This window comes from Protopterus annectens, chromosome 6.part0 (genome assembly GCF_019279795.1).
Source record: "Protopterus annectens isolate FY-2018-M chromosome 6.part0, PAN1.0, whole genome shotgun sequence".
In the NCBI taxonomy this organism is placed as follows: domain Eukaryota; kingdom Metazoa; phylum Chordata; order Ceratodontiformes; family Protopteridae; genus Protopterus; species Protopterus annectens.
The window spans coordinates 1,053,666,854-1,053,680,857 of NC_056737.1; the positions used below are offsets into that span (position 1 = coordinate 1,053,666,854).

A 14,004-nucleotide genomic window follows, 5' to 3' on the forward strand; every position below is an offset into this window, starting at 1 on the left:
CTTTGGAGGACTTCACTAGTGCTCTTATTTGCTTGTTTAGACTAAGGAGAGATTGCTTCCATTTGGGCACATGTTCCTTCTTGGTCCTGGACAGCAATTGCTTTCTTTTTTTATAGAGTTTATTTATTGCAGATGTCCACCAGACAGGTTTACTCTTTCTTGTGGAGGATAATTTAGTCCTGTCAGGTATTCCTGATTCCATGCATCTATGTAAATGTTCGTATAGTAATTTGGTATAGTTTTGGATACTCGTGCCAGTTCCCAGAGAGGGGGAGGGGCTGTGAAGCTGTTTATACCATCGCTCAGGAGGCTGTAATCAGCTTTGGAGATTTTTTTTTTTTATTTGACCCTAGCTGGAGGGGGGTCGGGGAGATGGCGACTTCGAACATGACTGCTTTATGGTCAGATCTTACAAGGGAGAATGATATTGCAGGGATGCTGCAGTCTTAACACATGTTGGGTAATACCAAGTCCAAGATATTATCACCTCTTGTGGGGGTATCAACTAGCTGTTCCAAAGCATTTGCACTGACAAAATTGAGTAATCTCTGAGCATTTGTGTTCTGGCATGAGTAATTCTTCTAGTCTGTGTTTGGGTAGTTAAAGTTACCCAGGATCAGGGTAAAGGGTTGAATCTTAATAGAATTGAAGAGGTCAGGATAGGCAGTTTGAGCATCTTGGGTCAGATTTGGGGGCCTGTAGCTAGCTATGATTTGTATAGGGGTCTTGTCAGTGGTTAACTGCACCTGGATTGTCTTCTGTGCATCATACTGTTTGACCAGCCTGGAGGTGTGTATGTCTTTAATATAAATTGAAACTCCACCTCCTTTGGCTTTACTACCTACAGTTTGGGGTCTGAAAGTATGATAGGATGAGTAACCAGGTATGGCTGGGGTGCTCTCTGCAACGTTGAACCAGGTTTCTGTGACTGTGCAGATGTCAGCATTTTCCAGGGTTAAGAATGCATACGATGAGTGCAGTTTCATGTTTAGACTCCTAGCATTTAGCAGCATGACCTTTAATTTGGCTTTTGTTGAAATTTCTATGTTGGTAGTTTTAACCTCATCACTTCTTCTAAAAAAGGCACTGTGGGGGAGGCAAGTGCCTTTGCCAGAAGCCTGAAGCCCAAGTGAGACAGATGCAGGCCATCTCTGGCAAAGCATCGTGGTCTGCCAATCATATCTTGCCAAGCTGTCAAGTACTGGATCCCACCTGGAATGACATCAGAAACTAAGCCAATTGTTAAAGTCAGTCATTTTCTGTTTGTATTGAAGCATCATTCTGGGTGACGGAAGAATGCTGCTTAAGGCTAGGGACATACCTGCCTGTGACACATATTCAGAGAGTTCAATCATTTCTCTGTTCATATAGTCGAGGGAAGTACATCTCAAGTCATTCACACCAACATGGACTATGACAGAGTCATAACAGTACCTGTTGTTGAGAGACTTGAGTGTGTGTATGATATGGTGAAGTCTGGCCCCTGACAGACAACTAACCGTGACTTTCTCCTTGTACAGCCTGGTGAGAGGCACATCTGTGTGTCTCACAATGGAGTCTCCTATGACTAATATGTTGGGTTTATGGTTAAGCCTTAGTGGTTGTGAGACACAGGTGTGTGAACAATGCATAATATGTGGTTTGGAGGGCTGTGGAGATCACGTGTGTTTTTGCCTCTGAGGTTTCCTTTGTTTGGGTATGTTTTTGTAGAGGACTTCCACATATGTGGGTATGTGTTGTGTAAGTGTGGGTGGTGTTTGAGGTGTAATGATTGTGCTGACAACCTTCTCAGTGCCAGATATACTAGCCTGTGAGGGAGAAAGCATGGACTCTAGGTTCCTAATGTAATTGCATCTCTTGCAAATTTTGTTCCTAGCTGATAGTAGTAGCAGTTGCTACACTGTCTCAGGATGCCCATATCAGCCAGACTGGCAGGAGAAACTGTAGGAAATTGTCCATCCATGTTTTTCAGCATCTGATATTTCAGTTAACCTGTAGGCTGGCGCGGGGGGGGGGGGGTGTTGTGAACATATGTCTTGGTTCACAAACAGAATAAAAGATGATTTTCACACCTCATTTTAATTTCCATAAAAATGTTGATGGACTTAGACAACTCACAACTTATGAGGTCTCGGTAGAGGAGGAGGAGGAAGAAGATGCCGATTATGATACTGATGGTATCACAACGTGTAGTTCTTAGAAATGACAGAACTAATACAGAATCAGAGACTGTTGTACCAACACACACAGAAGCATAACAAATGGTCTACAGGAAATTCTGACCAACACATTGCTGGCTCCTTCAGCTGATAACACAAACTGAGAAAAATAAATACATTTGACAAGTCAGAGGCAGGATTTCTTTCTGTTTTCCTGTCTATTTGTACACTAATATCCTGACAAATATTCTAAGCCTTTGATAACTGACAGACCACAAGGTATGGGTTCCAAACCACGTTGGGTACTAGGATTTATTTCCCAGTGGTGACACTGCAATGCAAAATGGGGGATGTAGTGGTTCTGCACACCTGATGGGCCAACCTTCAGGTGAAATGCTGAACTTTGGTCCCATCTTTCTAAGTTGGTGGCTAGGAGGTAATTGTAAAAGATTACATTGTACTTATCTGTAAAAGTAGGCTATTTCACATGTGCGTTCACCAAATTATTTGCATTTGGTGCAGAGAATTAAAGCTCTGAGCTGTTATGCTTCTTCCTGTAGTCAGAGGTGCAGAGTTTGATTCCTTGTACCTTCAGTTGTCTACTGTGTGATTCTGAGCAAGTCACTTAACTTGCCAGTGTTACCAAGACACCCCTGAAACGGAGCATTTGTGAATATGTGTCTTATCCATTTAATTAAATGATAAAATAAAATAAAAAGAAAATGTTATAGTCAGTATGACTACCACCATGGATCTCTCCTGAAAACATGATTTATCTACTGGGAATAACCCCATCAATCAAAGTATGGAAATAATTTATAGTAAAGAAAGCATGCACTTTTTCTTATTTGTTAGGTTGCTTCCACAGATACTTTAATGATCTGTATCAAAGTACATTCTGTGATATCAATCTAATATTGTTGACAAGCTGACTGGAGACATCATGAGTGAACTGCAATAACATAATATACTTTGGGAGTTATTACATTTCATTTCCTAATTTGTGTACATGCAGCCTATGCTATAACCAGAGCTATGGATGCGGTAGCTTCTTTTAGAGTATCTTCTTGAATTAGTAAACCTAATCCACACACAAAGGAATAAAGCCATGGCTTTTCCTGTGAGGAACATTTCTTCCTTGGTTACAAGGCTGAATCATAGCTAAAAGGTTAAAAATAAGCAATGAGGCATTTCGTACCAAAATAGTCAAAGACAGGACTTTCCTCTCACTTGCCTAAGCAGAATGAGACACATTTACCTATCATTTCTTTAAAACCCACTTTTGTCATCAGGCTACCACAATGTGTTTCATTGTTCCAGAAGTTCTATCAAAAAGAAAGGCACAGTCTCACTGTATACCTCTCCAATGCCAGCCCTTCTTCTTTGCCGTATGCTACAATCCATTTGTTAGTTAAGGTTAGGTGCTAAATTGTCTCAACACAGATAATGCACCCTTAGGATAGTAGGTGCCAGGAAGAGTGTGTCTGGATCAGGACCTTTGACCACAGACTGGATACCCTGAAATTCAACTTCTTACCACTTTGTGCCATGATCTCTACACATCTAGAGACCAACCTTTAAATCCTATCAGCCTTACTTTTAATCTACAAGACCTTAAGCAACTCATATGTCATACGTTTTCTTTCCATTGTAAAAATGGTACCTGTTATTTTAATATTCCCATCTGGTTAATAGAAAGCATTAGTTTTATGGGGTGAAATGCCCCTCACCACCTTGCAATACAAATGTGCCCCTGCAACCCAGACTTGTTATAACTGAGTTACAGATAAGTGGACCTTGGAGGAAGAGAGATTGTATCTTCAACAACTACGGCTAATTAAAATGCATTTTGGGATTCATGTCACAGACTCAGTGAACAGGCCAACAAAAACAAAGAAAGTAAAAACATTATATTGAATTAGTACAAATAAAGCACAAAAAGGCATTGCCATAGAAAAAAAAATACTTTAAAATATCTATAAAATAAGATTGATAATGTGTGGGATTGTGCCCACCCTGGGGAGCACGGATGCAAATGGCTACAACCTCTCAGAGAAAAAGTGGCATTTTACAGATCATCCTGGAGAAGTCTTTCAGCTCACCAAGATATCCTTTTGGTGATACCTTTCATTATCAAGGGTACTCACAAGGGGAAAGTGTAGTGGGTCCCCAGCTTGCACCCCTCACCTAGGGAGTGATAGTAGGAGTATATGAAAAAAGCCACTGGTTGTAGGGATGCTGGCAAGGGCAGAAGCAACCGTCATGGCTACCTGTGTGACAGCTTCACTGGATGACTGTCATCCCATGTGATACTGGGATATTCTCCCTAGTACAAACAAATGAATGGTGTAAGTCTTACTGAGGATGGGTTGATGGTGGCAAAAATGACCTAGAAGAAATAAAAAGTTAAAAATATCAGTTTTTGTTGGAGAAGTAGCTAATGGCATCCACCTTACTCTATCATTAAAGCCTCTAAGAACATTGTACTGTGCAATCAGCTAGAACAAGTTACTGTTTTTTTCACTCAGGCTCTGCAGTTCTGAGTGGGACTTGACTTCATTTCAGCAGGCAGTGAGTCTCTGACACAGACAAAAGACATTTACTGATGCTTTAAACAGCTATTTGATTTACCCTTCATGGAGACTAACCTCATCAAATGTGAGAGCATGCATGATGTGGTCATCTATCAAATAACAGACCCCATGTGGTTAGGAAAGTATAGTAGAGCTGGGAAAAGTAAACAGGTGACAATACACAGTTCACCAAAGTCGTCTAATGCAGGGGGAAAGGGAGGGGCAACTCAAAGCCACAAGGCTACTGGTAACACAGATTTGTTTATGGATGTAGGTCATCATGAGATTGGCTGAAAAGCAGAGGGAAGAATCCAGGATTTGAGGCCTTTTGCTCTTTATAATCCACCCAAGTTATTCGGATAGGAACAAGCAAAACCACTAGATAATAATAATAATTGTAACAAAGTAACAAAGTCTCACAGGATATCTGTGGAAGAAACATGCAGCTGTTAACTTCTTTAACACCATTACAGCTGTATGTTGATTTATATAATGCATTGTGTTAAAAACAAGGTAAAGGACAGGTGTATCTTTCATTGTCCCGCAAGACATGCCAGGATGGTTCATATAATTGCAGGCTTTAGATCAGAGTATGGTTCCAAAGGAAGCTTTTCCAATTAATTGATTAAATGAATCAGGACTGCATAGGACTGCCCCCAGTAGTACTAATGGACAGAGGCATTATCCCAAGCAACGGTCCCCTTAAATTATCTAGGGTATGAACCCAGTTATTTTCATTAAGGGTGATATACAATTGTTGGCCATGGGATGAGGAAGGCTAATCTCAAACTAAATGGAATAGGTTTATTTGAGCACAAAAAGTGAAACTTACTTGGCTTAAAATGGCCTGCAATGGCAGCTAGCCTAGTACTTGCCAATCAACATATAAATGTGGCAGGTCATGTATCTAATATGCCTTCTCTTTTCTTAGTCTAATTTTCCATGTTAATAAAACTAGGGACCGTATAACACATGCGACCTTCATAGCATTACATTTAACTGAGCAGATGTATTATATTTACTTGTTCAGTGTTGCAAGAGCATTATGGATCACTCAGAGATCTAGTTTGCCAACTATATTCTGGGAAGAAATATCCAGGGAATTGTTATGGCTAGTCTTGTATAGGCCCTAGGGCCAATAGCCTAGAATGAGCCTATGAACCTTTGATATTCAGTTTATGTATAATGCTTGTATATACTGCATTTTGTCGTTCACTCTTTATATAATGTCATGCATCTATTGTGTTTACCCCAGACTGAGACTGAAATACGGCCAATGGGATCAGTGCTCTACCTCATTAACAAATTCAAAATAAAAATAAAATGGATGTCAGAGATCTGGAAGCTCAGTCTTTGAGCCCTTCTGAGTGTGCCAGCAGTACTCACAAAGTGCAAAAAAAAAAACTTGTTAAGAAGACCAGTATTTCTGGGTGTGAAGTTTTTCATCATAAGCAAGTGCTAATAGTTCTGCAATGACAAAGTGCATCTGCCACAAAAAATACAGTACTATGATTTAGTTACATTTATTGAGTTTAAGAATAGTAATTTTATGGGTTATTTTAGCAGCACTTTCAGCGTATCTGTGATGCGTCACATGACCTTAGTATCTTAGTCATTAATAAGTTGTGTGAGGCCTAGCATCCATCACACTGAGGGAGCCTCATTAATAAGTTGTTTGAGGCCTAGCATCCATCACACTGAGGGAGCCTCATTAATAAGTTGTGTGAGGCCTAGCATCCATCACACTGAGGGAGCCTCACTAATAAGTTGTGTCAGGCCTAGCATCCATCACACTGAGGGAGCCTCATTAATAAGTTGTGTGAGGCCTAGCATCCATCACACTGAGGGAGCCTCATTAATAAGTTGTGTCAGGCCTAGCATCCATCACACTGAGGGAGCCGTTCTTTTCATCTAACCTAAACACCTGCAGTATTGCAATGTAGCATGCCCATTTCAGATACAAAGGGTATGGCATATTTGTTTTTGGTGGCTAAGGAATGTAGCTGTAGGGGGTACATCAATTACATATTAGTACACGAGCGTAAGAGTTCTCAGAACACATACAAATTTGAACCTATATCTTCTCTCTTTTTTGATGTGAGTCAGGTTAGCACTTTTACAATATCTCCTTTGAGGTCCTTCTGTTCAACTAGTGTGTTAGCTGAAAGAGATTTTAGTTAAGATATGTACTAGATCTTATAGGCCTTCTGGGGGACTTCAACTGAATTATGCATTACTTCACGATGCTAGAGTTCAGGGATTGTCAAGTGTGTAGCAATAAGAACTATAATAATTGTAATGTTTAGACTTAGAGCTCAGGGATGCTTAGAACTGACTCCTCAGAAACCATAATGTCTCTGATGTTTAATCTGTATTACTTGATCTAGTTGTGGGACATCTGGAAAGGTGCCTAAAGGGAAGTATCAAAGCACATTAAACTTGAAGGTATAGTAGCAACGGCCATAGCTTCTTTGGAAAATATATGTTGAGCTCTTACTTGGAAAACTTCTCACACTTTTATCAGTCTCTTCTACCTTTAAACAACATGCTAGACTGTGTGTTAAGGCAGGTAGTTTTGTATTACACCATGTACTTCTCTGTGTGTTCTATTTCTCTTCTGAACAAAATGGATGTCATTCAGTCTATCGCAGGTGATGTCTCAAAAACCACGTTGATCAAGACAAATACACCAAATGCACTTTTCAATAAAAAATGTTGTACATAGGGAGTAAAGCCCTCTGCACTCACCCCAGTGCAGGATGTTGTGCCTCCTGCAACCCACTAATTAATATGATCACCTCTCAGATCACCCACTAATTAATATAATCATCTCTCAGATCTCAAGACCTTGGGATAATTGATGAACACAGTCATCAAAGTCTATCTGCTATATCAACGTCAAGCAAACAAGCTTTGAGAAGATATTTTATTTTTATTTTATTTATTTAACATTTGTTGACAGGGAAAGTCCGACTAGGTTCCACAGATCCTGTTTTCAGCGGAGGCCCGGGGAGAAATGCTCCAGAAGCATGTTTTTAGAATGTGGGAGGAAACCGGAGTACCCGGAGGAAACCCACGCGAACACAGGGAGAACATGCAAATTCCACACAGAAGGCACCCTAGCCGAGAATCGAACCAGAGAACCTCTTGCTGTGAGGTGACAGCATTAACCGCTGCACCACTGCGCTGCTATGCTAATATGCTAAGATAGCCTATGATTATGATGGACTAAAATAGAAAATGACTGCTTACTCTATAATGATGTAGTTTTATAGAAGGTTTTCAGTCACTGAGCAAAAAATTCTCACAGAAATGCACTTTCTTTGATGAAGTCTTCTACAAAAGACTACACCACTGCCACCATATCCCCCTCTATAATCCACCTATGTATTTATTTCTTTATGAAACACCTTGTCAAAACCTGACACTGTTTCTTGCCAGGAATATACCACTCAACTGTCTAGATTTTTGCAGAATGTCCAGATTTTTTACTCATATGTTTGGTCTGCTTCTCACAAAATTGTGTTTTTTGGAAAATCAATGGCAACTCAATGAGAAATGAAGTCAGAAAAAATGGCAGACATCTGAATTTCAGATTTCATATCCTTCAGAAAATTCATGCTAATTCAAAACCTGTTATTTTATCAACTTTCTAAGTTTGTAACAACAATATTTAAAATGTGTCCCTATTTTTGGGCCTTTGTCCCCCATGATTTGTGACTTTGTCCAGAGTTCTTGCTCTAAGAGGTTGAGAGGTATGCCCAGGAATGGAACCCATTATAAGACTTGCGTTATATGCATCAGCCAGTCAATGGAAGGTTGACAAAGAATAAAAAAGCAGTTGGGGTGTGTTTGACACCGCAGGCAGGACTATTTGTAGTTAAGCCAAAAAGACTACAGGGACATAATCCAGTGGAAGTCAGACTGGTATTTATTGTGGATAGCAGGTTGAATAGCAATTAGCAACATGAGCTTTTTGAATGTGTGAGTGTCTTGTGCATGCTCTGTCCAGCCCACAATAATAGGCTGCAAATACATTAATACTAGCATGTGGATAAGTATCACCAAGAAGAGAGAAAGGAAGATGAATATTTTGGTAAGTAATTTTATGCTAACAATTTATTCTTGTTTCTAAAATCATGAAAGTTATGAGATCTACCAGATAATTGTGTTTTTTTATTTACTAGTCATTTTATAGTGAAAAAATGTAGGTTTGTTTAAAATAGATATAAACGTTAAAATGTGTGTACTTGTTTCCTATTCAGAAAAGATAGAAGCACTCAATATAAATATTTCATTACTGCTGGCTGAAAAAAATTGCTGCTTTTTTTCTCGCTATTTTAAGCTGCATTTCTAAATCCTTGCCATCTTGATCCAGATTGAAAACTCATTTTTTTTTCAGACTAGAATAAAAACTGTAATTACAGCATTATGTCAGAAAATATACATTTTTATTTTCACATTTGCTCAACTTTTATGATATGCTTATACCAAGACAGGCTGGGACAGGAGAATAGTTAGGTTCTTTCTGAGGGAACCTTGTGATAAACTTGAAGAGTCGTGCTGACCACCCTCATTAGCAAACTGCTTGGGGTAAGGGAACAGCACAGGCTGTTGGATGCAGTTAACCAGAGAGTAAACAAAACTGCCTTCAAACTTAAAGGTGCTAATGAGTTATGGATAAGACTGAGTGATATATACCCAAAGGACTGTTTATGGCACCATGTTCGAATGAAGGCCTGGTCTTCTCTGAGCGCTTGTTGCTTTCTACCCTTGCTCTGATCTCTCTGTGCCCCTGTGTGTGACCTTTTTAGCTGTCCCACTACTGTCAATCTGACTCTTTCCATGTTTATGTGTTTTTTTATGTACTGTTTTTTTCCTCTTCCCGTGAGTTTTGTCTTGAGCACATCTTCCACTTTTTGAGTTCCTTTCCTGTTCTCAGTTTGAGTTCCCATAACTTTCTTTCCTTTTTTTCTTGCTCAGCTTCTATTGTTCCCAAGGCACTGAAAATAATAAAAAAAAAAAATTGTTGTGATTTTTTAAAAATATTTTGATATCAAGTAATAGCCCAGCATTTCACATTGCATTTTTATTCAGTTTCTCAGTACTGACAGTGCCTGGGGAAGAAGTATCTTTGCAATATTTGTGTTTGGAATTGATAGCACCTGGGGAACAATTTGCTGCATTACATGTTTTAAAGCAGATTAGGTTCTGCAAGAAAAAAAAAAGCCTATATGTCAAATATGATACATAACCTGTATTTTCAATATCAGTACTTTGCATTGTCCCCAGTGCTATAACCTGGTGTATTTTTTTCTTTTAAAAAAGCTGTCTTATTTCTTACTTTTTGTTGCTTTGCAGGGGCAATTCTACCCTTAAGGAGCAACAAACATACATCTAATGCTTAAATTCCCTCTCTTTTTATGATTCTTTGAGAGGGTTGTGCTTCTTAAAATGAAATCCCAATCTTTTTTTTTTCACATTTATAGCAATCACAGTTAAATTTTTGTTTCCTTTCTTTCTGTTTTTCCACTTCATTTTAAAGCCTGACAACGAGCAAGGCCGTAGAACTTCACTAGAGAAGTTCACCCGCAGTATGGTAAGTTTCTCATTTCTCATCATTTTTCTCACCTCCCCAAAGCCGCAGAGTGATGAGGGAATTTTGTTTCTAATCCATTTGCTAAGGGGTTAGGGTAGTCTAAAAGGGGTCTGTCTAAAAGAGACCAATATAGAAAGTAAGAATCCATATGCTGAATGTGGTAATTAAACATGGAAAAATGCTATGCTTCATTGTCTTGGTATTTTTATTTAACTATTTCAGTAATATGTACTCCTTTTAACTGCTAATTAATCTCTTTCTTGCAAAAAGTAAACACATATGATAAAAAATGGGTCCATTCAGCAGTTAAAATTTCAGAAATTAATGGATTCCAGCAGGAAAAGATGAGAACAAATGCTTTTTTTTTTGTTCAATGTTTTTTTTTTATTTGTATTATATTTATCATTCCTCCTATAACAGGTGACATAACAATTACCTTAATTTCACCTGCCTGCTGTTTACAGGGTTTCTTCCTCAGATGTTTATATTCATCACTTTCCTTTTGTTATATATTATGGCTGCAGAGGGAGTATGTACATCATACTAATTGGGTTGAATTTTTTGGGAGGTCACCCTTGGGACTTTATTTTAATCAACCTGCCCCCCCAAGTGCCCCATGTCCATGCTGGGTCTACCAGCTTATCTCCTACCCACCCATCATTACTCCTGATCATGGAGACTAACGACACCCTGGGGGCTCAGTCGTCTCCACTGCTGACTTTTTTTATGACCTCCTCACTCCTTGTTTTGCCTCCCATGATCACTCATTATGTTTGAGGGCAACGCCCCTCTTTGATCCATGCCTCCATTAAGGGGGCATCATCACTGAATGCCCTCCCAACTGGGATGAGCATTCCCATTCCTCCCTGCCACTCCAGCAGTCATCCAGGCCACTAATCGAGTTCAGGTCATCAACTGGGCTATAATGAGGGCTTTATCCCTTTGTGCCACTGAAGCAGTCATTAATTGTGATGTACTGAAGCCACTAAAAGAAGCAATGTTTTCACAAGACAGCTATAACTCATTTAGAGAAAATGCAGATTGTTGTTACACATCTGAAATCCATATTGCTGCATTTGTTGAGATACATTTGAATTATGCACTTAATTTGTGACACCACAAAACAGATCAGCAGTAGCTGTGTGGGTATAATTGGTTGTACTGCAACTTACCTTAAGATTTGAATATGAAGCAGTTAAATGTATCTATACCATTATATGTGTAGTTGAAGCCATCAATGTGCCACTAAAGCAGGGGTTCAAATTTTCAAGGAAATGTCATAAGCAAAAGCACAGATTGACGAAACACTGTAAATCTGTTCTGTCTGTTGAAATAGCAACACAAAATTTTCACCAGTTTTCTAACCCTATATTACAGCACTGCTAAAAGTCAAACCCAGAGCATCCTGCCTCATTACTTTCCATTCCAGGTAGCACCAGTCTAGAAACAGTTTTTATGGTAATATTTCAAAGAAATCATATGCAGCTAATGCAGATTTCCACAAAGCCATTCTCAAAAATGTGTAGTGTAACAATTAAATTACTAATTGCGTTAAATTTTACTTTTCTGATTTATATCATGTTACATTTTTCCTTTTTATAGTCATGGCTAATTCAGCAGTACATTTTTGGGGGCCCAGAACATTCAGCAACTTCCACTGCAAGCTAAATTAGATTTCTCAGCTAATTCAGCCAGGGAAATACAATTTCTCAGCACAAGTCACAGCCCTGATCAAGAATGTACAATGCCTTACAAATTTTCTTTTCACCATATGGGTTATTTATTTTAACCAAATTTTCACACCTAACACATTTTCTTCTTAAAGGGCAAGTCACTGACAGCGAAGCGCCTTACAGGTCTGATGCAGTCTTCCTGATGGTCACCAGTAGAACAACCAGTGAGCTTCAGAGACGCACACATCTGGTCTACAAGCAAATATGAACGCCATGGGGAAATGACGCATGATGACGGAGTGAAGACAACTGTTCTGACCAAGGGCCCTTTGTATAGTTTACAGTACCACTTCTTACCTTGATGGAAGAACTCTGCACTGAGCTGTCATGCTGTATTGAGGTTTATATGGACCTTCTTGTAATGGTTGGGACTGTCCAAATGGACTTACAATAATAAAAGCAAACACTGGAGAAGTGGCAGTTAACTGCTGAAAAAAGAAGACAACATATCTCATTTATAACATCATATATGAATGCCTTTAGCTTGCTTTCAGGTTTTTGCAAGTTGTTTTTAGATTATATGAAAGTGTTTCATTTTATGATAGATTTTTTAATTGACATTTCCGGGTATTCTAAATGGTGTTGCCTGACTAGATGCCAGGTATTTTACACTCACTGAATTTCTAATTTTTCCTCCCAGAATCCAAAACTTTGTTTTGATGAAGCCCTTTGTCTATTTCTGCTCTCTCTGGTTTGCTGAATTCTTAAATGCAGATGTCATGTTATTGTTACTTGATTTGATTTTTCACAGTGCAGGGCTTCTACTGGTGCCTTTCCCCATTTCTTTTATGAAGTTTTTACCATCCTAGTTACTGCAGTTTCCCTGGTGGGCACTGCCAATTCACAGTGACAAACCCCTCCACCCAAAAAATCTCTAAGCATCCCTATCGATTATGTTCTCAGATAGGTTCAAACCTATCCTGGGCAGTGAGTGAGAGAAACTTTTTTATGCGTGTGTTTATGTGTATGAGGGGCATGCTCAGTGGAGAGGAGTGGTGACAGGTCTAAGTTAACAGGAGATATTACATTTTCTGATCATTTTCAGCCCAGTCCCCCATCTGCAAAAGCACCCACGGGACACTTACTGGAGAGCAAGTAACATGAGAAAGATGGTAACACATGTTGATAACAGAATCTTACATAATCATATAATTCCATCAGGCAGAAAGGAAGGCATGCACATTGTGATATATATCTGTATCTATCTATATGTGTATATATATATATATATATATATATATATATATATATATATATATATACAGAGATATAGATATGGGGTTTGAGGTGTAAATGCACCTACTAATCTGCTGGAGGTAACCATTTTCTATTCTCCCTGTGTTAAAATGCAATATAAACAAAAAGAACCACAGAAAAAGGTCTTTCAAATGCTTCCTTCTATTTTAGATTGTAGTTCACTTCAGCACACACGCCAAGACTTTGGTGTCAAAATTTTTCTCCTTTTTATCTAACAAATATTAAGCTGCTACTTTGCACAAATATTTCTTTGCATGTATACCTGAATCATGTTTACTTTATTTCATATATTTAGATTAAGCTGTATTCTTTGATTATAAAAATTATGTATAAAGTATTTGCCTGTAAATGTTTTTCACCCTTTTGGCATAACATGCTACTGTACAGCTACAAAAATAATTTCTTTGTTTTCTCTTGTTTATATTTTCAAATACTATTTGTAGAACTAGTTCATGCAGATTGTTGCATTTTACTAAAAGCTGTAAACATGCTACAGGAATATTTTTCCCATTTACTATTCAGCATAATTATTTTATTTCTGCAATGAATAGAGGCTTGGATGGTTGAGAAAACCAAGATTCCAACCCCCTCCCCAAGCTTTTCTTAGTGGTCCTGCTCTTTGTGTACTTTAGGCTTTTGAGAATTTAGATAGAAACACAGAAGGTCTTGATGGACTTTTCTTT

General features: G+C 38.6%; 1 protein-coding gene across 3 annotated transcripts in view; it reads left to right on the plus strand.

Annotated features, from left to right (window-relative positions):
• RGS6 (regulator of G protein signaling 6) overlaps positions 1-13,283 on the plus strand; it is a 2,564,457-nt gene extending 2,551,174 nt beyond the window's left edge. For 2 of the 3 annotated variants that reach the window (XM_044074660.1, XM_044074662.1), the window contains exons 17-18: positions 10,278-10,331; positions 12,157-13,283. In XM_044074660.1, the coding sequence (XP_043930595.1) occupies positions 10,278-10,331; positions 12,157-12,207 (105 nt within the window). In that variant the 3' untranslated portion in view covers positions 12,208-13,283. The remainder of the gene's footprint in view (positions 1-10,277; positions 10,332-12,156) is intronic. The other variant, XM_044074661.1, reaches the window with a different exon arrangement.
• The last annotated feature ends 721 nt before the right edge of the window (positions 13,284-14,004 follow it).